This window comes from Lutjanus erythropterus, chromosome 10 (assembly GCF_056507025.1).
Source record: "Lutjanus erythropterus isolate fLutEry1 chromosome 10, fLutEry1.hap2, whole genome shotgun sequence".
NCBI classification, from domain to species: Eukaryota; Metazoa; Chordata; class Actinopteri; order Lutjaniformes; family Lutjanidae; genus Lutjanus; species Lutjanus erythropterus.
In genome coordinates this window covers 27,170,630-27,196,838 of record NC_139326.1, presented here as the reverse complement: position 1 = coordinate 27,196,838, position 26,209 = coordinate 27,170,630, and the positions used below count along the sequence as shown (strand labels likewise).

The 26,209-nt window shown below is 40.1% G+C and overlaps 1 protein-coding gene across 6 annotated transcripts in view; it reads right to left on the bottom strand.

Moving 5' to 3' along the window:
* LOC146320555 (membrane-associated phosphatidylinositol transfer protein 2-like) overlaps positions 1 to 26,209 on the bottom strand; it is a 60,974-nt gene that overhangs the window by 28,914 nt on the left and 5,851 nt on the right. For 5 of the 6 annotated variants that reach the window (XM_084728850.1, XM_084728854.1, XM_084728855.1 and 2 more), the window contains exons 1-3: positions 8,396 to 8,532; positions 7,856 to 8,105; positions 1,569 to 1,783 (exon numbers count right to left, since the gene is read on the bottom strand). In XM_084728850.1, coding sequence (XP_084584976.1) covers positions 1,569 to 1,783; positions 7,856 to 7,933 — 293 coding nt within the window. In that variant the 5' untranslated portion in view covers positions 7,934 to 8,105; positions 8,396 to 8,532. Of the gene's footprint in view, positions 1 to 1,568; positions 1,784 to 7,855; positions 8,106 to 8,395; positions 8,533 to 26,209 lie in introns of those variants that run through there. The other variant, XM_084728851.1, reaches the window with a different exon arrangement.

Genomic DNA, 26,209 nt, shown 5'->3' with positions numbered 1-26,209 from the left:
CTGTCCTAACAAAGCAAGAAGAGTGCATTATGGGCTGACATCTGACTTGCCTCTGAACTGCATGGCTCAAGATCAGAACTATTTTATTAAGAGTGACAACACCCTCACACTGCTGAGGATAGAAAACGTGTGAGCCATGCCCATCTGTTGCATCTGAGGCGTCTGCAGCAAAGCTGTCACTGGTTGAATAGACGTGTCAACAGGCACTTGCAGTCTATCAATATCCTGACAGTATAGTCAAGGGCACATCTCTTTTCAGCACCTCCACGTCTCTGTGTTTGTCAAGCACCACGCAGACAAATACACTGACACCCTGAGAATGAGGGGCCATCAACATCTAACAGCCTGGGAGCGCTGCTGGCCACACGCCGATCTGATGGTCTGCTCTATAATATTCTGACAACCTGCTCTGAGGTCTTTATTTTCTCTTGGCTTTAGCTGAAGGGACAGCAGCCAGAGCAGGGCTTCAGACTAGGCATCATCACGGGCACCCCTTATTTTATATGTATTACACTGAATACAAGCAGGGTTTGAATTATTAACTAACCTTTAGTAAGGGGGAGGGAGTTAATGTTTGTTTTTAAGGGACAGTTCAGATTATCTGAATGATAGTATATTAGCTACTGTAGATGCCAGTCAGCACACCCTCATTTTGGAGAAGCTGAGGGGGGTACCAGCACAAAAGCTAAGCAATAGACTGTAGACAAGGACAGCAGCTAGCTGTACTTCAGACACTTAAAAAAGATCCAATTAAAAAAAAGAGTTTATGTGTACACTGTATTCAGAATATTTTCATCGCTTTACTTTGCTGTCAGGCAGACAGCAGTTTCCTGGCAGAAAGCTGCTGCTGCTGTTCTATAAGCCAAATATTGCTCTCTCAAAAGCAACCAAACTCCATAGTCGAAATCAATAATTTGACCTCGCAGAACACAGGAGTTGTAGATCTACCCATCTGTTAGTCTGTTTGTGTTACTGTGGACTTCTGTGAATCTGAAATATTCTTTCAAATTCACACAGTAACAAAAACAAATTTCTTTTAGGTGGACCTTTTGATATCATATTAGTTTTTGTTGGTGGGCTTTGGAGCCTTTATTTGACAGGACAGCTCTAGATAGACAGGAAGTGGTGTAGAGAGTGGGGGGAAGGCATGCAGCAAAGAGCCGTAAGCAAGAATCAAACCCATAGGGCTGAGCTACCAGAGCTTCACAGGTGGACCTTTTTTTAAGTGGCTAAAATATGTTTTGTTGCTGACCCCATTCACTGCAGTACATAGTTTAGCTTCCATGTTGTTACTCCTCTCTGCCTCTCCAAACTGGCAGACTGTCATCAACCATAGGTAATTCTGGCTTTCAATGAGTACCTCACACAACCAGAGATCAAATAATCCTAACCTTCCCTTTAAATGAGTGTACACCTCCCAGCTGCAGCAGTATGCACACAACATCTCTATTATTAAAATAACAAATTTATAGTTTTGTGCAGTTTTGGCAGAGTTTAATGTACTCTCACTCGTGCTCTGAAGGGGTGTGTGGAGGTGGCCTTCCTCCTGCAGTAGCAGCAAACCTCACCTGGTGCGGGTGTAAGGGTAGGCGTTCCATGACTCCTCTTCAACCCTCAGTGCTGCTTTGGGCAAGATGGAACGGAACCAGCTGGGAATGTGCATACCAATGTGGTAGACCTTGTGGGTGTACTGGCCTGCTCCACCCGGTCCATCTGTGTAGGGCTTGTTCTCTAGGATCTCCACCCCACTGCCTTCACCACAGCTCTCTTCTCTGCTCTTTTTCTGTAAAAAGTGAGATGAAATTAATTTAAATTTGTTCCTGTTTACACATTTGGTATTGGATGCAAAAATATAAATACAAATTTACCCTCAATGTGAAACAGATGTTTAAATGGAACTGAAACAAATGAATGGACAAGGTGCTTTTGCAGATAAGAATCAGTGGTCACAGAAACTTCCTGTCTTTACAGTTTGGTAATCACAGTAATTAGGTTTGCTCGATTGATAAAAAATGCAAATGCAAATCTGTTTTTAGTTGGTATACAGCAATGGAAATTCACATACACACACATAAGTACACACTTTGTACTTAATTGTAGTGAAATTTTATTTTAAACATCATGACAATTTGAACACCTAGCAATTAAAATTATGTATATTCCATGACACATAAACCAGAATTGTCCCAGACCATATCTGGTGTCCCAGGTGCTATTTTTATTGTCTCCAGGACAACAGGTCATCCTTAATTATGAATGCAGGCGTCGGTTGCTAGGTAACAGACAGAAAAGTTGATAAGCGATGTTGGAATGATTATTTAGGATCTCCTAACCTAGTGGGAAGCAACTGATAAAAAGTACTTAGAAAAAGACTCAAGTTCAATTTTTGTGAAATTAAAGTCAGCATGATAGCATCAGCAAACTCTTGTTTCTTCATTTCCCCTGAATAAATCATATTCATTTAACTCTGTTTCACTCAAAATTTCTCCTCTGGTCATCCACGGCTCCCCTGCAGTGGCTCTACAGCCCCGAAGTGGGCCCATCCCCCAGTTTAGGAACCACTGTGCTAACCTGAGATAAGATGGGATAAAGTAAGATGAGATAGAATGAGACAGAAGTTAGTTAGGATTTGCTTCCCTTACACCAACTTGGGAAAAATCCCATTTTAAGACAAGTGTCTGTAGCCTGAAACATAAGACAATACATGCACCAAAATTAATAGCTTCCCGATGGCTTTGTCAGCTCTGAATTGCAAATCAGGAAGCCCAAAACCAGCTCATGGAGCCACACCTTTCCCATATTTACATTCCAGGTGCACAGAGGAAGACAGGCTGGGTGGAGCCTGCAGATGCAGTTTAACAGACTTACGGCTAGGTGACTCAAAGCTTCTAAGACAGGAATGTTGGGCATGGCACAAGGAAGATGTGTGATTGTTATGAAATCAGTGAAAACCTAAACAGGAGAACACAGTCCATGTGCTGACTGTGCTGACTGTGCTGACGATATTAAAAACACAGAGAGGGAGCAAAGAGCAAGGGCCATAAATGTCAGAGATTACTGACAGATCACCTTTTCTTTTCCCCTTATCAGCCTTTATCCAGTCTTTCTACATGCAGCTCAAAGGACAGTAAACACAGTGTTTAGTGAAGCAGCGGGATAATGGAGAGCCAGATTTCTGTAGTCAGTCTGGTCGGGAGAGGCGATGCAGGTGACGCAGTGAATCAGTGGAGTAAGAAGGAGGAAGCCATGAGGCGTCTAGCGCTCCGGACCTCATTACCTCTGACAGGTCATTCATTAGCCACCCGCTCTGCTCTCAACAGCCCAGACACAGCTCCACAGACATGAAGCAGACGCCACAGCACTGTCATACTGGCTATAGATGCAGCCGGTACACAAGACAGTCGATGTACATGTTAAGTTAACAAGCATACAAAACTATAAACATGTACGCAACTGTGTAAATAGACAATAAACGTGTCAAGAAAAAGTTCACCTGAAAAGACAATAGAACATATCGTTCCACTTGCACAGTGCACGCTCAGTTCACTTTTCAAGTGGACTGTCAGAGAAAGCTCAGTGTATTATTGTGAGACTAATTCAGAGTATGAAATTAACTGCCACCTGCCAAATACAAGGTAAATATTGGCTATGGCAGGTAAAAATTTCAGGTCATCTGTCACCATTGCAGATGTGGCCTGCAGAAATGTTCAGTGACCTGCCATTGTAGCAAGTAAGGAGAAAACTTTTTTCAGAAATTTTAGACCTTGGTACAATATATTTAGATAAATTGCCGGACTGTCCCTTTCACTGGGCTGCTGACAGGTGACTGCAGCTTGCTGGTTTCACCTCTTCTTCCCCTGGAGCGACGGATGATTCTTTCCAGTTCACTGGGGAAAAAGATTACAAAACACTGGCCAGGGATCATCTGTTCCCTGAGGGGAAGCAGGGAAGTGAGGGAGTAGATAACATAGTGAAAGTTAACACTGAATGAGAAGTTCGATTCTTAATGGAAAACAGCAGTGTACTTTGTTCATTTGCGTACAGATATAAATAAGGGCTCCAACTACCAATTATTTTCACAATTAATCGATTAGTTTATAAAATGTCAAAAAATTATAAGCAGCTGATCAACTTACAGAATAGCACTTGTTGTTGCTTGTTACTGTCAATTTACAATACTGCGCTAGTTTTGCACCCCTGTATTGTTCCTGAAGTCTGCCTGCACTTCCTCGACTGTCAAGAGAAGGGGACTGAGGCAAACAACACACTTCAAGCAAACTATTCCGGGCTGTATATACTTATACTGGAGTTAAAATTAATGCCAAATGTTCACCAAATAAGTAAGTTTAAATATGATATAAATGCTAACTTACTATTAATTCTTTTAATGTCCCATTTTGTTTAGTTTTTGTTCTGTTTTTTTTTTTTTGTTTTGGAGAATAGTAGACATATTACCATGGGCTGGGACAATAGACTTTTTTTCCCGATTGGATACTATCATAGTTGTGTGCCGATTTGATGTGTATTGCAGTTCTTAAATATTGCAAATTTACACATTACGATTTTCACAACTTTTTTTAAACTCTAGATCATGAGAAAAAGTTGAATTCTTCTAGAGACTGTATATTATAAACCTGTGGAGGAACAGGATTTATGAAACGGTTTTCTCAAGGCTGTGGAAGTGGGTCGACTACCTTCACATTGTAGGGAGGAAGTGGGGGCTGTCATCTACACTGTTGCACTGTAAAATCCTTTTTGGCTCAGTACACAAGGACAAAGTGCCGCTGTGTTTTGTAATTCAAGTTCATGTCCTGCCCTAAAACTTCCGCCACATAGCACTCTCTCTGTCTTGCCCATCTTTATATAAACAGCCATCAAACTCTTGAATAAAAAGCTAGCACCATCAAAGCCTATGTGTTTCAATCCTCTGACAGGATGGGAGTCACATCCTGATTTTTTCCTCTTGCCGTCAACTTGGTAAGGCGTGTTTCCTGCTTTTCACTTCACTCCACAGATACAGTTGCTTAGTCAGAGAATGCTGGATGTGTGCGAATGAATGAGACACAGTGAGATCCTCTCATATTTAATTTCTCACACATTCTGCATTTGCTTCGTTACATTACGGCAAATCCCCATGCAGTAATAATGAATTTACAGTTTGCTACCCAATAAGTAGAAAGCGTTGTAAAGGGCAAAGGAAAGGTAGTGAGAGGAGAGATGGTGGGGTGGGGCGCAGACATGACCAGGTTGTCCTAAGGCCCTGACTTCATCTATGAGACTTACACAAGGGATGGATCGCAGGCAGGCAGGCAAGCAGGCAGGCAGGCCTACATGCTGCAGTTGCCCTGGTAACATACAGCAATGAAGCAAGGGTATCCATCCACAGACACCAGCAAAATCTCTCTCTATTCCTTCCACCCCCTCTCATTTCTTCCCCTCCCTCCTTCGCAGCCTCTCTTTTTATCCTCCATTTCCTCTTTTCATTCACTCCCTCTCTCGAACAAAACCTGACCACCGGCATGCTGCTGATGTCATGGTTGCCATAGTGACAGAAGCCTCACAGCGATGAGGCTGAGCGAAAAGGGTGAGGTCAGGGGGAAAGGTAACTATGGGTCACTAAGGTAAAAAATTCCTCTTCCTCCTGATTTGTTTACAAGGTTGAGAATGCACATATGAACTGCTTTGACTTTGCATGTGTAATGCCTTTTGCACAATATCCTGTCTGACAAAATCACAGACATGCCCTGCAGAAGATCTATAGTTAAGTGTTTCACATGATTAATAAGTCTCCACAATACACTGTTCCAAACAGCAAAGGTGCCAAACAAATTATCGAGTGTGTAGCAGTGTGGCGCAGTGACAAGTTTGTGCAGTCGCGAAACGTCTGTTTGCTTTGGGGCATGTCAGTTGAGTCATGTTGTCAAACATCTACAGCTTGACTGGATTACCTGTCTGTTACAACGGGGGGGGGGGCAATAGAACAACCTACAAGGCTGGGTTGGTGAGCTGTTCAAGTTCATGTTCAGACACTGCCAGAAACACTTTTAGACAAACTGTTTTCATAGTACACAGTATGAGAGGCCTGATGAGGTAATACTGGTGAGCAAAGCTTGTGTTGTAATACTGTACGAGTGCGTGGACTCTGGACAACTTTTTCCAGCATGAACACTTATTACTTTTAGTGTCAGATTAACAATTGTAGGCAGAAGTGAGAAATGACAAAGTACAAATACTTTGTTATTGTACTTAGAGTTTTCAGATGTCTGAACTTTAATTAAGTATATTTTCTGATAACCTTTTTCTTTTACCCCCAACACTTTAACACAAATATCTGTCCTTTCTACTCCTTACATTTTCAAAACAGCCTCTTTATTGGGGGTACACAACTCACAATATTACGGTCAAGTACAATATCCACATCGCAGAACCCTGCAATTTTTTGATAAAGGAAAAATGTGTGTAAAAAACACCATTATAATGAGTACTGTAGAGTTGCAGAGATGTCCTGGCCTAAAAATCTTGCTCCCCAGATGTAAGAAAACATGTCTGTCATCATGATTTAAATTTTTTTTTTTCCAGTTTGAATTAAAATTGTGATGAAAAAATGATCATGCCCACTAATTGTATTACATATTTCAATCACAATTTCAGTCAAAATAAAAACAATATGATTATTTATGTTTGTCTATCAGTGCATATCATGCATGACAGATATAACAAGACAAAACAGACCAAAGAGAGAAACTTGACCGTGGAGAAAAAGTGAGGTTCAGTTAGCCTTGCATAGAAACAGCTATTAAAAACATCCTTCAGAGACCTACTATCTATTTTTACACTTTGAATACACTTCAGGGTCTATATTTTGCTTTGTGTTGGCTGTAAAAAAGTGTCTGTAACTTAAGATAAAACCTCTACTGATTTCACTGAATCATGCAGTTATGAATATTTCACACACTTCTCATAATTCTTATTTCGTGATTAAAGCATTTCTACATTGATGTTACCCCCACAATGTAAGATCACTGAAGAAGCAAATGCTTTAACTTGATCAAACAGGCCTGTCACTTCAACCTGCTCTTCCACAAACGAAAAACCACTTGTGATTCATATTACATAACCATGCAGCTCAAATCCCAACACAACTGCTGGAGGTTTAGTCAGCATGTGCCTCAAGTGATAAAACATTTAAACAGAACAATGCACCTAAATGCCTAAATGCGTACATGTCTAAACAATAGTAACTAAATAATGATTTTTTTTTCTGCCACAGTCTGAGTCATCATGATTGCTCTTGCCTTTTCTGTGTACTGCTGCTCACAGTGCACCTGGCAGTACTGCTGGATTAAATAAATCCTTCTTTACGTACACATGTCAGGAAGAGAAAATATGTTGCCATGCAGGATAACTGAAGCTGAATAAATCAGCCTTTCCAGCTTGGCGCTGCAAACCCTAAAGCTCCTACACAGATCCTCAGTCTCTAGCTAAGGGCCTGGTGAGACAAATGAAAGTGTCTGACACAGACAAAGCAGTGTGTCCATCTCCATCGTGGCTGTATGTGTGTGCACTGAATTTACAGCGAGAGTGGGGCGCCTCCACCCTCCTCCTGGATAAAAACATGCAGCCTGTGACGGGGTGGAAACAGCCAGCTTCAGAGAGTTTAAATTGGATAATCTATCAGCACACAAGCTCCCTTTGTTCCGTTACTCCACCAGCGTCAGACACCGTGTGACCAATCATTTCATAATTGGGCACACTGCAATCGTACTCTTGAAAAATCCTCTGTATTAATGAATTTCTTCTCTGACTGCTCATTTTTGGTGAGACCCTGGTAGGGAGTGCAGTGTTGTGACCTCACCTGGATCATATAGAGCTGAGCGATGCGGTACTCCTCCACACTCATGGGCATGGGGATGCGGTACTCTTTGATAAGCATGGTGAATCTTGGAGGTGGAGGGAAAGGGGGATCAGGGAGAAGATTGACAAGGGAAAGGGGGGGAGGGACAGAGGGACAGAGGGAAGGGAGGGGGAGAGGGGACAGGAGAGACTCGAGGAGACTCCTATATGTGATCGGTCAAATCACCAGCTGAAGTCCACATTGATGATTCCTGTGAGGAAAGAATAAAAGAAAAGCATGAGATATGAAAACTGTGAAGATATTTGAAAATGAATACCTGCAGGCATCCAAAAAGTGGTGTTTGTTTGTTATAGTCAAAATATGACTATGGATCTCCAAAAATGTTCTTCATCAACATCCATTCCTCAAATGCAGAGACCAGCTCAAATCAGCAGCAAAAGTATTCATCGCCAGCAAAAGATAACAGTACACAAACTCATTACAGAAGCTGCAAGATTCCTCTACACAGAACCAAGGAAAAGTCTAACTCTTGTGGCTCACGTGCAGATGAAGAGGAGCAAAGAACTGAAGTATCATTTAGGACATATAGTCTACATTCAATCTGGACATCCAAGCCTGGTCCAACCCTGGGCACTATGGACGAGCATCAGCGTTGTGTCTCCATCCAACGTCTCAGATCCAAGTAAGGCATTTTCCAGGATAAACTTCTCTTCTTATAGACAGGCCACAGCTCAGTGTGTGTGTTTGTGTGTGTTTGTGTGTGTGTGTGTGTGTGTGTGTGTGGAGGGGGGGGGGGGGGGGGGGGGTGGAGTGGGTGGCCAGAGTATACACCCGTGCCATGCCGACGGTCCCAACAGCCCTAGTCTCTCCCAGCCCTTCAGCAGTGTCACATGGGGGGACTCACTCAGCATAAGAGGGATTACATTGGAGTGGGGAGCATTACATAACGTTGTAAGAGCCCCCTGTGCATGATCAAGGTTTCACAAATAGCAGCCTAGAACTGCACAAAGCATTGTTTTCAAACCACTGGGCAGATAGGGGTAGGTGTGGGCTATACATAACCAATGTGTGGGTGGCGTGAGTTGCAGAATTCTGCTTTTGACCACTAAGGCAAGAACAGCTCTCTTAAGCCAAAGCAAGTGCAAAACAAGCTCATGACAGCACACACACTGTCAGCTAAGGTGACACATCAACTGAAGAGGATAAGGAAAGGGAGATATTATCCACTAGTTCAACTAACCCTTCTGTCACACACAAAAATCACATTATTGAATATTTGTAAAGATAAATTGGTGACTTCAGTCCTTGGAGAAGAAAATGATCAACACTAGTAAGCTGAACCATTGGTAATCTTTTTATATTCGCAAAGTGGATTTAGTCTAGTTAATGAAGGCATAGTTCAATCCATGTTCAGATATGGCTGTTGAAGGCAGAGTGTACCAAGGTTATTACAGTTTAGAGGTGTAAATCACAAGTTTCATCATGATACGATATTAAAGCAATTGTTTGGACAAGGACATGATATTTGCTGATACACACACACAAGTCACATAGTCTGCAACAATATGATTTTGATTCAATTCATGGGCCCTCTAAATACAGGGGCCAGACATCAATATCATAAATGCATTTACACATTCAGTTACATTTATGTCAACTCACAAAAAGCAACTAAATTAGAATTCAGCAATATTATGACTGAACTCTTCCAGACATTTGTGACACAGGTATGCTATGGCAATTTCAAACACAAAGGTGTATCTTAAACATAGAAATATGGATTGGTATTTTCACTTTGCATTGATCATATTCAATCACTGAAGACTGAACTGAAATATTGATCCAGATTGAAGTATCATTAAACACCAATTATAGTTCACTAAAGGTAAACTAAAAAATAAAGTAGGTGTGGAAAAAAAACAATTTAGTTAACTGAAATATAAATAAAAACTACACTTTAGAAAAAACAAAAACTACCTGGAAAAAATATTTTGTACTCACAAAGCTAACTAAAATAAAGCACAACAAGCATAAGGAAGCACTAGTGCATGTTAACTGAGACCAGGATATCAACATGACTGAGGAAATTGCTTTCACAGTGTTGTGTTTATCATAATACCTATTCTGTACTTCTTAAAACTTGCCTCTGACAAATACCTCCATAACAATATTAACATATTTAAACAACAAGTAAACCCACTCTGGAAACTAACTGAAAGTAAACTGAATTGGAATCAAACATTAAAAGTGAAATACAATTAAAACTAATTAAACATGCAAAACTATAGTGACTCTGCAGTGAACAGGATCTAAGTCACAATGCTGATGAGACTGTACTGTATGTAAGATGAAAGACAACACCATACTGGCACTGCCTGCATTTGGCTGCTCAAATGTGAATACAAAGTGTTACATAACTCAAATATCCACTCTTTTCTGACCTATGGCAGCAACTGGACCTCAGTTTGGCATCCAGCCATTCTGTGCAATCACACTAATATTCCCACTGCGTCACTTATCCAGTGAACAAAGGCCAGCTTTGGTGAGGCTCCTGATGTGGCCAAGAGCTCTGGTGCACCACCTATTGAGTGACACCCCCAGATCTCCAGTAAAAATGCAATTCACCTAATAACAGATTTCCTACATCTTTTCCAGGGTCACATTCAATTACTTTTCAAGCATTTTTAGCATTGTATATTCAAGCTTTTCCAACACCTTACAGCTATGGTAAACTACATTTTTATATGCTTCATATATATGTTCAAAATGACATACATCACATGAAATCAAAAGTTATTGTGCTATAAACAAACAATATGATGTTTCATGATAGCATCCAACAAAAGGGAGACAAATTAAAGAAAAACTCACTCACTGTTCCATCAGTGGCCACACATAAACAAAGACAGGCTGATCACATGATGTGTAGCCACGTGTGCAGAGCGGCAATTGAGGTTCAAGCAGAGTTGTCTTCATTTTATGCCAAAGCCAAAAGCAATTAGGTTCTCTACTATTTATCGTATTTCTCAAGCTAAAAAGCGAACTATCCAGTCAGGCAGCAATTTATAATAATTATAATGCAATTACAATTTCAAGCAGTTTCAAGCACTTGATCCAAAATCCAAGCACTTTTCAAACCTTGAAAACACCAAGGATTGCTTCAAGGATTTCCAGCACCCGTAATAAGCCTGTAATAAGTTTGCTGAAGTACTGCTAGGACAAAGATGCAGCCAGTCTAACTTCTCATCCTGGAGCAGGTGCTTACTAACATACTGGGAGGTGTCCTGGTTCAAACAGGGTAACATTGTCATCTCTACATTTTTCCCTTTATATCTTTGCTCTACACAGAAGAACAATGCATGCATTGACAAAATCAGAGCAGAACACTGTACGTTATTGCTGAAAATAACTGCACTCTTGGGAAAGGCTGGGATAAAACTAGGCTAGCCTAGAGAGGCCTGAAGAAAAGCCTGCGGCTCGGGAGCCCGAGAGGCCTCTGCGCATTAGTGCCAGGCTTTAGAGGGGAAGGTCACAGCGCTCATCCTTGTTGACAGTGTTGATGGTAAACAGCTTCACAGTCTACTTGAAGCACTGTTCAACAATGAGGCAAGAGTTTGAATGTGGATTGCAACTGATGTTGCAACAAACCTCTAAGAGTTTCTGAGAATTTCCTCATGGCCAGCAATTCTGGATGTGACAGCTGGACCAATTTAGAAATCATTCAGTGTGACACGGTAAGACAGATTCTCCTATTGTCTGATTATCTGTTGGAGAGTGACCACTGTAGGAATCAAAGTCCAGCCACCTGTGCACCAAAGGCAACCCACGTACACAATAGTCACACCAGGTATGTAAAGGTAGTAGGCCTGGACAATATAGCCAAAAAACCCATCACGATAGTGAAGTTTCATATCGGTCAATATCGGTAATTATTGATTGTGTAAGTTGTGACTGATATGCTGTGTACTCGAAAGGGTGGAAGTGGCTGAGGGGATAAAATAAGTTTGTTATATTATATTGCAACAATATTACAGGGATGACTATTGGTACTTTTGCAAAATGTGAGATTATTTTGTAAATAATCATCAGTAATGTGGATATAATGCCTAAGTGAGTAAAGGCAAATATGATATCAGCTGGAACAGTCTGGTAAATTCTCAAAATGACATAACGTAACTGTAATGCAGCCTTTAAAACCAGGAAAAGACAACACTTTTGACATATCACGATATAACGATATCCAAAATCTATCACGATATCTAGTGTCATATCACAATACAATATAATATCATTATATTGCCCAGGCCTAAAAGGTAGGGGGATGAGACAAACTGAGCAGCATAACGGAGTGACTCTGTACAGTCATAGTATTGACTTGTCTAGCAGGATGTATTAGTAGCCTTGGCTGATGATGCAGTACAGGGATTTGTAGTGATGCTGATGCATGTCAATTGCCCAGTGCCCGGTTGCAACCAAGAAATACTACAACAATTTTACAATTTGACAGATTATTTCGAACTACTATCTATATACCTGTTGATTTTTGTTTCAGTTAATCAATATTTTTTTAGTGCATAAAAGGTCAGAAATTAATGAAAAAGGGAAAAGCAGCAAATCCTCACATTTGAGAAGCGAGAACTTCAAATGTTTGACATTTTTCCTAATGACTCAAAATAGTTGATTAACTTTCTATTGAACCTGAGTATATGAACATTTTTAAATTTAAAATTTTATCTAATTTTGCTTTACTTTGTTTTTAGACAAAAGGTGAGCTTTAATTATGCTTTTTAAATGCACAATATATAAATTCTGTCACCTGTGGTCTTTCTCATATTAAAACAACAACAAACAACATAGTTTGATCACATCTGAAGTAGTGTAGGATCATGGGATTTGTTTCATCATCAAACAACCACCATTGCAGATAAAAAAAAAATCTGACATGACTCTGGCAGAAATCATGTTTATGAGCATGATAATGTGTTTATTATTTTTATGTTCATTCACGTTTGTTTGACTTCCTTTGTATCCTGTCTTTTCCAAGTGGGAAAGGCACTAAATAACTTACAGAATTCTCTGGTTGTGATCATTGTTGGTAACATCTGGACTAATGTAAGTCTACAGCCCAACAAAATATATAAGAGGTTGAGTGTTTTTAGATGTTTTAATGTGGAAAGACTACATGATTAATCGATGATCGATAAATCGGTTGTTAAGAATTTGATCAATCAAGTAAAATTAAATCAATCTACTATCATATAAAGATCTGATCAGTATGCTTCACATGTTATCTGTAGGCTTTTATGTCTTTATGTTTCATAATGCTATCAGAGAATATGCAATATGTTGCTGTGGAAAGCTTTGACTGAGGGCGAAACCCACATTTGGTATTGTTTGGTACAGCCACATTTAAATTTTTTAATAACTCTCCTTTTCTGGCTCATTAGGAGCAATAGCCAAAAATGGACACACCCAAACTGTCTCCAGCAAAAATGTGTTTGTTATTTTTTCTGTGTTTATTAGTAGTGTCAGTCTGGGATGTGGGCACTTAATCTTAATAACACTGTACGCAGCACACACATATTTAGGCACTGTGGATGTGGCATAAATTTAGTACGCAACATCTTCTCCTTAAATGATACATTCCAGATTAATGAGGCCCTCTGAACTGGCTGATTTCAGGAGTGTTTGACTGCACCACAAACATAAACAAAATGTGTCCTTTACAGCAGTATTGCAGACACAGACTTGTCTCGAAAATGCTGCAAGTCCCTGATGGTTTCAACCTGTGTCTCCCTGACTCTTTCTTCTGTGACTGATGCAGATGCCGTGCACAGAGTTGGACCTGTAATGCATGATCCACCAGCAGCCTCAAGAGAGTACTGGCACCATGCTTGACCCAGAAAAAAGCACTCTCACACACACAGCTTAAAAATAGCCTGGTCACAATAATCCTAGCATACGCAAGCAGAGTGCTTGACGTTGTTTGTTCAGAGAATATGCTCATTCCCTTCTAAAAATACAGTCTGTGCCCCCCTCTAGGCAATGACGCAATAGCAACACAGGCTGCTGCACAGCGCTCATCACAAAGCAGCCTCCAATGGTCCTGCTCCTGTATCGACAAACTGAAGCCAACGATAGCTACAACATATGCTGTTTTCTACCTCTGCCCACCATCACTTTTCTTAGCCTGCTAAACGTGTGGCCGGCTGTGGCAAGACTGTGCACTAAGGTGTATAAAGCTGCAACTACCTCATATATGGACTTCAGAAGGTGTGATGAACCAACAGAAGTATTAAACAATTGTCCAGGCAAGAGTATGATTGTTTAAGGGACCACTATGTAGGATTTAGTGGCATCTAGCAGCGAGCCTGCAGATTGTAAAAACTTCACCTCACCAAGCATGTAGGTGTAGGAGAACTTACAGTCCTTTGCAGAGCCATTGTTTGGTTACCAACAGTTGTGGTGGTAACGCACCACTAATTGAAGAAGAGAGTGATAAAAAACCATGGAGGAGAAGAAAGAAATTGTAAATAAAGACAAGGTGGCACATTTGCAGCTGCTAACTTTAAAACCTGTGACCCTTGAAATTATTCTTCTCATTTGGAACATTAAAGCCTCCATTTTCAAAGAATGTTAGTTTTACTGTTTTGAGTCTCAATTGTTGCAGGCAGTTGTATTTGTTTAGGTGGAAATTCCAAATAGGAGAAGAAAATAATCAAATGTTCCAAAGTGTGATATGGTAAGGTTATTTTCAATTTTCTTCAATGAATTTACAACACAATTCCTGTATTGTGATATGCACCATTAATGCAATATGAAATAACATATACCATTGTAGAATTTTGCCTATAACAACTGTGCCTATTATAAACATTACATTCTATTTCTGCAATATCCCACCAACAGATCCCTGTAAATGTTACACAATAGACCTATAAAATCACGTTATTCACTTTTTAATCTATTCAAAACTGAATTGAATAGGAACACTAAACAGTAGCTAAATGCTTCTTCTGAGGCACAGGTCTGACAGCCTCTCATCAGAGTCAATCCAGTGGAACTTTCCACATAGCATGATGCTTAATACCACAAGAGCCATAAGGCCTGTAAACACAGCTACATCTGTGCAACTCCTAGAGGCAGCATAAACAAACAAGTGCTCAAAGATGTGCACATCTGCTCTCCTCTTAACAGGGATAAGTGTCTGATCTAAACAGATGAAACCTGCTTACTCTTCAGAGCAATGACTGGATTATCCTCCACAGACCAGGGGCTCTCGTTTACACCTAAACATTAAATCTACCTTTCACTTGGAGATCCATTTTCCTCACCACCCCAGGCTGTCCTGTACCACAATAATGGAAAGTGGCGTTACTAACTCTGTCTGAATGTGCAACATTTAGCTGAGGGCAGAAAACTACAAGTACAGCAGACAGGTTGACCACAGGACAGAGAGCAACAGCTGGGCCTTGCTGTTGACACAAAGCAACATACTAGGAGGGAGGTGTTGACTCACAGGAGGCTTTTTCCACAATGGTGGAGCTCCATTTAAATTTAGCCCTGTTTGAGGCGGAGCAGCAGAGGAGGTGGTGAATCCCAGATGAGCTGGAGGAGGGGCAGGGCAGGGGTTCCCTCATGACTGACCCGAGGCAAGACCCCTTTAAAATACAAGTGGAAAATGTTGCCCCTGGACTGCCTAAAATACCATAGATCAGTTTCACACAGCATTGCCTTGACATTGCAGAGTGAGACAACTTCAGCTATGACGGCCGCTGGAAACACAGCCCCTGCCTGACTGTTACAAGAACCCTTGATTGAGTTGATGGGCTTATCTACCAATCCAGTTAAAATGTCAAAGGGCTTAAGACAATGTTGATCAAGCTGGGGTGTGTCTGCTCCGTGGCCAGAGCGAGGGAGTTTACAATCATCCACCTGCAATAACTCAAAAGGCCATGAAGTGTATTTCAAACAAGTGTACTGTACAAAGATTCTATCCCATGGAGTATCTATTAAGGGCAAAAGATGAAGCATCATTAATCAAGGGTATAACTGAAATAAATCCAATATATGTGGCACAGATAACTGAATACAAAACTGATTTACATCCTGAAAAACCTGCCCTCCTTATGGCTTAATGAAGAATGGGATATGCATTCTTCCCTACAGAGAGACTACTACATATATAAATCTATCTGCACTAAAGGGATAGTTCTTATTTGTATGAGGTACTTATATTGATATTCAGTGTATTATCTACAGCACACCGACAGTTAAGAGAAGCAGAGAGGAGTACCAGCCCGGAAAGCTCAGCAACATACTGCTGTGAACAGGGTCAGCAAAAGAAAAAAAAGAAAAGGTATATTAGCCACTTATAGAAGGTCCACCAAAAAAACTGTTTAAGTGTATGATATACTCAGAATATTTTCACCACTGTATTTTGCCATTAGACAGCCCTTTCTGATGGGAAACCACCGCTACCTACGTAAGCCAATTATTATTCTTTCCAAACAAGGGAGTTGCTGGTCTACCGCTGCCTCGATTGCTTAGTTTGTTTGTTTTATTGTGTGACTTCAGTGTTTTAAAAGGATAGTTTGGATTCACCTACGTCACCTGAGTTTGGCCGGAGAGAGCAATATTTAGCTTAGGTAAAGTGGTTAGGGTTGTCTGACTGAAAAGTAAAGCAGTGAAAATAATCTAAATATAGTGTATTCTTAAACTGATGTTGATTTTTTTCAGATGAACCTGTTTTGGTGGCTAAAATACTTTTTGTTGCTGACCCTGTCCACTGTAGTACATTGCTTAGCTTCCTTGCTGGTACTCTTCTCTGGTTCCCCAAACTGGGGGCATGCTGACTGCCATCTACTGTAAGTAATACACTGATGATTCAATAGGCACCTCATACAGCCCCATATCAAATAATCTGAACTACCCCCTTAAGGTGTTAAATATAAACTTGGGAGTTAATCTATACCACATTTGTAAAAGTGAAATGTATTAACTTTATTTACAATTGATATGAGATATTTTCATCTGTAACCCTTTTTTTACACTCCAGGGTCAGCTGACAGATGTATCTGGGTGGAGGCTATTAGACAAAGACCATGTTTTGCTTTGTTTGTTTTCAATAAAGCACAGAAGGGGAGAGCAAACATTTATCTTTTCGCCATATTTAAAAAGCAGTCAGGATGGTTTGTATGCTGTGCTACACAATGTACAACTGAAGAGCAAAAGCTGGGAAAACATTTTGTGTGATCCAGCTTTTATTCTGCATAACAGCCTCATTTTGAACTGAGGCTGAGTTCACAAAACAGACAAATATAGGTGCAACATGATATGATCACATATGAGGGCGCCATAAAAAAACGCTGCTGCAAACATGAGTAACCAGTGTCACTGGCAGTGACATTAGCATCAGTTATACCGTAGTGTCATGATCATGTAAAACACAGGGGACAAAGAAAATCACAATAAACAGCGATGCATCATGTTGTGCCACATATTGTAAATACATTAGGCTCCCATGATGCACCTTAAAACAAGGCCATCACTCCTCCTGCCTCTCAGGACCGTGCTCCTCCACAGGCTAAGGAGGTGGGATGCACAACCTGCCCTTGTTCTTTACTCATCATCGCAGTGCAAGGGAAAAGCTAAAAATACTGGGCACCCCGTGAGCATCTCCTCCATTGTGTTCCTCCTCCTTCTCCTCGTCCTCTTCCTCCTACAGTAGAACTGCTACTAAAAATGAGCCTCGCTTACTCAGAGAGAATGAACAAGAACCACCACCGAACATAGACACAGCGGAAAAGTTTGCAAAGAAGATTACTGCAGAGCAAGAGATACAAAATCCAGCCAAACAAATTGTTAATCACCCACTAATTGTGAGTTTTAGCCAGTATATGGATTAGGAAAACTGTTCTTTAAATTTATGGCAAAGGCAAATGTAAAGCATGTCAAAACTAATCATTTACTCCAAAAAAAACACATAGCAACACCAGAAAATGATTAGCTATTTTTGTTGTTTCTTACTAATCTCAAATATATGGTTGGATGGTGAGTCTCATAAAATAGCTGCACAAAAACTCACTACTCACTACATCTAAAGCTTGAAACAGTGGAAAATATGCAAAGTTTAGAATAGATACCTCTCAGAATGTAATTAAAACTCTACATAAATAAATCTTGTGCCCAGTGACTGCTGAGTACTTTAAGCTGCTTTAATAAGTGGAGCCATTGTTTTCTTATGCCTCAGTGGTGCTCATCAGCCCACCATTTTCCAAAACGGGCCTGTTACATACCAACTCTATCTCTAATCAACGCCACAATTCGGTCTGAAATCCAGAATTAGATGACCTTATATGCAAATTACACTTGGATTAATCAGTTACGTGCCAAGGTTAAATGAGGATCTCCCCTCGCTGTCATTCTCTCCAAGTGCTCAGACAGCCTGAATCAACTGCACACAGAGTAGTCTTATGTAACTCGGACAGATACAGAAAAGGAAAGTATCCCTAGCCTAGCATTTTGTCTATCCCATTAGCTAATTCATGTAGCCTACAGACCCTCGGGCAGGAAATGCTTTTGTAGATTTAGACAATCTCTCTCAAACATCTCCATCTGCCCCTCTATGAGTGTTTGGTAGCAACAAGATGTTGATTCAAATCAAGGTCATCATGCTAATGTGGAGCCTATTTCTGAGTGCTTGCTCACCACTGACGGCACAAAAGCTTGGCACAAAGGCATGGACGAGTAACAACTAATGGATTTCCAGTATCATTGCTACTAGAAATCTCTCACAATAGTGCAAAGTGGCTTTGACTATATAAAATACTACAGTGATGTGGCTGAGACTTGTTATCACAGTGAGACGACGCCTACATATTAGTCTATGGCAGAACACAAGCAGGTTCCCATGTATCAGATATTCAAATGATTTAACTGACAATCAACAAGACTGCAAGAATTCAAAAGGAGCTCAAGTAGGAATTTGAGATGAAAACTAAAAAGAAAAAAAATCAAACATAATTTTAAGGGACCAGTGTGCGGTATTTAGTAGCATCGGTGAGATTGCAGATTGTAAACATGTTGCCCAACTCTTCCCTTCCAAGCTACTGCAGCCATGAAATTCTCAAAAACATGAGAAGGCCATATCTTAAGCCAGTATTTGCTCTGTAGATTGTGGGCTACTGTAGACATGGCTGTGCAACATGGTGGCCTCCGGACCCGCACCGTCTGAAGATATAAAGGGCTCATTAGGCAGGGGTTCTCAAACTGCAACCTGCAGGCCAATAGTGGCCCTCAAATGCATTTTGTGCAGCCCCTGACCATGATATGAAATACAGGAATTATATTTTAATCACTGTCCATTTCAATATTTTCACTTTCAGTAGCTTACATTTATTATTCTACTCGGCTACTGCATCAAACTGTGCATCAAACCCCCTAGATCTCAGACACTGGACCTTTAAGTAAAAAAAATAAAATAAAATCTGGATACTGATGGTAAAAATTATTTATAAGCTAAAAGTAAATCTTTACTCAAAGTGAAAGATAAAGCAAACTGTGTCAAGGTGTCTGAAGATATTTACTTAATATTTATTTTACATTTCAGAAAATGGTGGCAGTTCTGTGGCAATTGAAAAATATAGCTGAAGCATACAAAATCAGAGGGTAAATGTAAACAGATACCCCTTTACCCTGTCAATTGAGTCTGTTTTTAGTTTCCCACATTAAAAAAACTTTATTAGCACTGATAACTGGGAATGCAACTTTTGTGAATAACTATGTTGAAGATGAGAAATGAAATGAATTATATTCTACAAAACTTGTGAAGAAAAATGTTTCGCCTGAGGCCACAATGTATTCCCTTTCCTGCCCCTTTATTCTCTCCATCATTGCTTGAACAGGGGGTTACCATGGAGACACAGAGGGGCCTTTCCTTATTGGCTGCCAAGATGAAGTCAGAGTGACGAGGAAAGTAGAGACCAGATGCTGCCGGGGCTGATACTTCTTTCTCCTGTTTCCTCTGTCTCCACTTTCACTTTTGTCAGTCAGCCGCTGTTCATCCTCACCATGGCTCATTTCCACTGCACTCTGGTTTCTGTCTCCTGGCTTCAGTAACAGCCTGCCCACACCCACTGATTCTAATACATCGTCAACCAAAATACATGCTACGGTTGGTGATAAACTGCATGTATGTGACAATTCTCTATAAACAGTTGTGGGTGTGAAAGAAATTGGCAAAGAAACGGGCCTAGATATACTGAGCTACATGTGGGTTTCACAGACTTCACATGCAGCTTTAAAAGTACTTTGTGTTTCCTACTAATATACCACTTTGGTTAAAAAATAACGTCAAGACAAGCCTGCTACTACCTGCATCACGTGGAGCCCTATACCCTGTGCAATTATGCTACAAGTTCTCTTCATACTGTTTAAAATTAACCTAGTAGACCACTAATGGCTCCCTTTTCAACAATCTAGCAGTGAGTCAGAAGAGTGTGCAGAAACACGGGAGAATACCAATATTCAATTTTATTGAATCCTTGGGAAGAAATGGGTCTTGGTGCCCCAATTTCTCATGCTCTAGTAGCAGAGAGAAAAATGGATGTGAAAAGTGAAGTGAATTGGGGACAGAGGAATAGAAAAATATGCAATCATCAGACCAAAAGTATATTAGAGGAACAGTGAGAAACTAGAAAAGAGATGGATGTTAAAATGGTGTTTAACGTTTTTATTAGACAGAAAAAATCTGTTTTTAAATGCTTTGGTAAATCAGCTTGCATCCAGAGGGATTTCAGTTCAGTCATTGCAGATAAACCTTACACATGTACAGTACAATAAAACTAACCTCTTGTTTAACTGACTGGAAAAGTTCCAGATCAATACAGTCATAAAAGGAAGGATGAAAAACAACTGTGATCTTATCACAACAATCTCCATCTATCACTGCTATTGCTTTTATACCAAGTTTCTGATTTAAAAAGAGATGTGAATCGCACAGTCATCAGTTCAATGAGAAGGCCTGTGTTCATTTAGAGGACACCATGCATCAAGGCAAATTAATTGTCAATGATAAGAAAGCTTCTCATAAAAAGCTGAGACCGTCTGCTGCCCTTTGGTGAAATACCTCAGACCCTCTTGTGCAGCATGAATAATGCAGCCTTCCTAAAAGTGCTCTATCCAGTGACCAAAGACAGAAGCTGTCTCTCATACTGACCATAAAAGGCCATTTTCAAAGATGCTCATGATCCTATGACTTTGGCTAACATTTCGATGGGTTCTGAGGTCAGGTTTACAGCTCTGTGGAAAACCAGGCTTTTTCACCTTGGGATTTTCTTATCAGGGCCACAGCCTATAAATACTAGAAAATCTCTATATCAGTCGTAACATAAAAGATTCTGACATCTCTCTCACACAGACACAAGCCACTCTGAATGGAGACGTGGGGCTTTGTCTAGCACATGGGAGCAAAGAATGGGTAGAGAGACTTCCCAATCAAAGCCTGTCCAACCGGGAGGAAAAAAGGGAGAGAGGTGAGGGGGTAGTGAGGAGGGGGAGTCAGGGTCTGAAGGAGTCTATTTTTAGCCTCAGAGAAATCAGGTGTCTGCAGCCAATGGAAAAGAAAGGGGAGCGTGGGTATAGTGACATGAAGCAGCGCTGTCGCTTTCATTTTGCATGATCCCTGTGAGTCAGAGAGTGCTGCGAGGGCTGGGGGTGGGGTAAAACAAAACACAAACAAATATGAAATGGCATATACGGTCCATAATGACATGAAAAACAAGTGGAATTCATGCAAAGTAAAAACTGTAGGGAACAGGACTGCATGGTAAGAAAAATATTGCAATGATTTTAACAATTATTGTGATATGAGTCACAGTTAATGGGAATGAGCATTTTTGCATCAGAATTTTCATTTTGACTGAAAAAAAATTAAAATAATAATGATGTGACATTTGTTGGGGTTTGAACCAATAACAGCTGGAGAACAATGTTTGTAGCCAGGGTCAGGGCATCTCTGCAACACTGAAGTACTTCATTATACAGCCGCTCTCATACATTTTACCTTTATCAAAAAATTGCAGCTTCTGCAATTTGGATACTGCACGTGGTCATATTGCGATTTCAATAATATTTCAATGAATTGTTCCTAATAGGGATGAAAAGTAAAACAGCTGAAATAGACATGTGTAGATTTTGATGGTCAGCGACAGCCACACAATTCATGTAGACACATTGAAAAATTAGGCATGAAGAACCTGGCACTTCAATGATTGGGTAATGCAAGCGGCATTTTTAATTCATAGCCAGATCATCTGGAAGCAGATATTGTTGCATGTTTCTGCCAAGAGCCAAGAAGTTTCCTGGTAAAGAGGGTGCCTCGACTTTACCTCTTGCATAACCTGATAAATACCACCACAAAAAAACGCCCCCACCTTTCCTGCATCAAGATGACCATAACAGACTTCAGCCCTCTACCATACAATGAAACTCAAGTAGGGCCACATGAAGGTGGTCAACTGCTAAAAAAAGACCTCCGCTCCTCATTGGAGTGCACCCACATTGCTAGAAAAAAATGGTGTCCAAAGGGAAAAGGATATGGCACAGCCTGCACAAAGCGTATCACCTTTGTGTCATTTCCAACACAACACAACTGTAGGAGCATTAGCAGTGATGTGGCATTCATCAGCTGGCTCATCAGGGATGGGTGGGGACAGGTTGTACCCCTGTTGTCCCTGTCAACAGCTCCACACCAACATTAGCATCACCTGCTTTGTTCAAGAGAGCTGAGGTGGGAGGGTGGGTTGGGGAAGAAGGACAGAGGCTGTGGAGCTTGAGGTGCAGAGAAAACACAATGTTCCATTCAGTGCTTGGCTGGCACCCAGCTGCATGATGGAGGCTCATCAGAAACGCTGTCATGATGCCTGATTGTCCGCTCAAGATGAATTAAAAGAAAAATTATACCTTCAGATAACCAGCCAGCTGGCAATGCGTCCCTATACTCCCTTAAGAGGAGATTGTAAATTGTAAAAGGGGTTATTCAAGATTGCTTCAAACCCCTATGGGTGCCCAAACGATGGAAATGGCACCCATACTAATGAATGACTGGTGAAATTGTTTAAACTTTTTTGGGGGTGCCCTGAGACTTCTTTTGCATCAATTCACTTAAAGCGATACAAAAGTCTTACAGCACCAACTAATCTGCCAACAAACCACCATCAATGTTTTTCATTATTCATTCTAAATATAAGATTGGGAAATAAATAGGGACATCATGATTCTCCAGATCCACAATTTGATTTGTCTTTTGATTTCAAGGTCACAATTCAACTTTTATTTTTAGCATGCCATTGGCTATGCTATGCCATTGTTAGACTATCAAGTTTTGATTTTAAAGATGCACTATCAACTGTCTTTCTTGCCACAAAGAGTTGTATAATCTTTACAGCATGTTATCTTCTATTCTCACACCTAAGCTACATAGTCAGAACTGTGATCGCTTGTAACTCGACATGTTGCACAATGTATTTTGTCTATTGTTAGATTTGTTTTGTATATTTGTTTTTGTATATTGTCACTTCTTATGTGTCATACTTCTGTGAGACATTACTTATGTGTGTCAATTATTTTGAGTTATGACAGCAAGTTAAACTGTGACATGGATGCACATGCAGATCAATAAACTTGTAGCTCTCTGCTACCATATGCAATGGAAGAAAAAAAAAATCAACAGGATATTGGAAGATATGACTTACAGAATATCTGAAAACGCATCAGTGCAAAAATCCTTCAAACTTCAAAGACAGCTTTTTTTCCATACTGTCATTACTCATGAAATGGCAAATAACAATTCATGCGGTGACACATTTCAAATATAGAACAGTGTCCCAAAAATAAGTATTATGAACAAATGCCCCATTAGGTTCAACTTCTTAAACTTATATTATATGCTTGAAGGCAAACTATGCAAGATTTTCCCAAAAAATAATGCACAGACTCCACCCATACTTTCTTCTTTTCTCATCATTTTGCTGTGCTCGAGATGCTTTACCAACCCAGAACATTAGTATTTGACGTCCTGAGAATTACACCCAACTATCTTTCTGGTGCACTTTCAAACAGCAGCTGAAAAACCCTATTTATTCTACTATCTTTAAATATTGCTAAATTCTATATTACTAACTGACATTTGTGGGCTCCCTGTTAACATTTTAATTTGCTGTTTCCAAAAAGACCTGGATCCTGGTGCTGTGCAGTATTTAGGCCCTTGTGTGTGCATAACAGTCAATAAACAGTAATGTTCCTCATCTATCCATCATCATTATCCAGTTCCAAAGCAGACATCAGACTGACCATGATGATGTTTCAGCTGAGTACTGGAAACCCACACAGTTCATTTGAATGGAAAATTCCAGCCTAAAAACAGCCACATATATTGTCATCCTTCCTGACTGTATGTATTTCAGGACAAAACGCTCATGCAAAATCCTTACAACCAGTCTGTCACAGTAACAAAGAATTCCACTTATCTGACAAATAAACCTTGAACAAGTGTTGGGACATTTACCTATTGCCACTTCCTCCTCTAGCACTGTGAACCAACCAACCAACAGTCATGTCCTCTGACAGACAATAAAAAAAGACCAATGGATATTTTATAAAGCTGCTTTGTTGATGATTAAATATTTAATTTCAGTGTGGTGTTATGAGTTCCTAATAGAAAATGCACCCATAACTTGTTAAAATCCCCTTGGGTGTTGTCAGAGTGCATAAAAATCACTCTCAATTGACTGTCAAAGAAATGATGCCAACATGACACAAGTCTTTGTACCCAGGAGTTATCAGCTATGGGAAGAATAATTTTAACTATACAGTCCAAGATAACCTCAAGGGCCTCAAGTTTAATACCATCAGTATCTTTCTGTAAGCTCATTTAACAGGCTGCATTCCCACATTACATGCCAAGCTGTAGAATAAATTGACTTTTCTAATATCCTCACAAAGCAATCACAGGAAACTGGCTAATGCCACCATATGAACAATTCACCAACTGTGAGAAATGAGCCCTAGAGAGATTATGGGGTTCGAGCTTGTTTACTTTGTAGACAGACGAGAATAAAATTAGTAAGCAACCCAATATAAAAAGGAAGAAAGTTATTTATTCATTGTTTAACAGCTGTGCAGCTGCCCCATCTCTGTCACTATCCCACTGCATCTTATCAGCTTGTCTTAATGATTATACTGCTACCTCTATCTTGGGTGGGAGTGACAGTGATTGCGTGTGTTGTGTATGGTGACTGGGATACAAGACACGGGAGATCAACGTCTAATAGTCCTCCAAACATAGTCCACTATAATAGTCCACAGTCTGGTCTGAGTAAAGAACCAATACTATACCACCTGTTTATATCAGCAAAGGTGACAGGTCCTCTTCCACAGGGGCTGTTGAATCTCCATGTTTCTACAGTAGCCCAGAATGGACAGACCAAACATTGGTTCTAGATAGGAGACTTAGGGTTGTGCAATTGGGCAGATATTTCAGCAACTGGCTGGATCCATCATCCAGCGATGCACTGTCATTCAGCTGCACAGTACACACCCACTGGGCCAGAGGACAAATGAGAAGAAAACAACCCGTACAGCCAGAATATTTTCACATCTAACTCAGTGAATTAAGGATTTTTTTTTTTACCAAACCAGGGTTGGTAATTTTTGGAATAGTGTAAAGAGTAATAAAGTTGTGGTGAGTTTTATCTTAGTTGTGCTTTACAATGACATAACAGGGCAATGATAAGTGTGTAAAAAAACTTGAATTCAGAAGGTTTTTTTTGTTTGTTTAATAAGGAAAATAAGTGTAAGAATATTTCCTTTCTTGACTTCATGAGTTTATTTTGTTTTATTTATTGGTAGGGTTGGATGTCATTTGTTTTTTTTTCCTATATCAGTGCTAAAACAATACTTCTCGCACGTCTCCCAGGTTGGTCGGTGGGAAAATTTTAACATATTGCCCAACCCTTTTAGGGACTTTCATGTTTTTCAAGACCACTGTAGGCGAATGGTATTCAGTTAGGTGCAATCTACAACTTTATCACTTGATGCCATTAAAAACTACACATTGGTCCTTTAAACGTTATGGAGAAGTTACACAAACCAATATTACAAAAGAGTTCTACAGGTTTTTACCAATTCAACAGAAATGGAGCAACATTATTAAGAAAATTACAAAACAAACAGGCAAATTAATTTATGATTAGGCTATATCTTATGGTGCAACATGTTACAACAGTTGAAGCCACAGTTAAGTGTCCTAACAAAGCCTTGTGTCGTTCATTTTACAGTGTTTGTACCTGATGT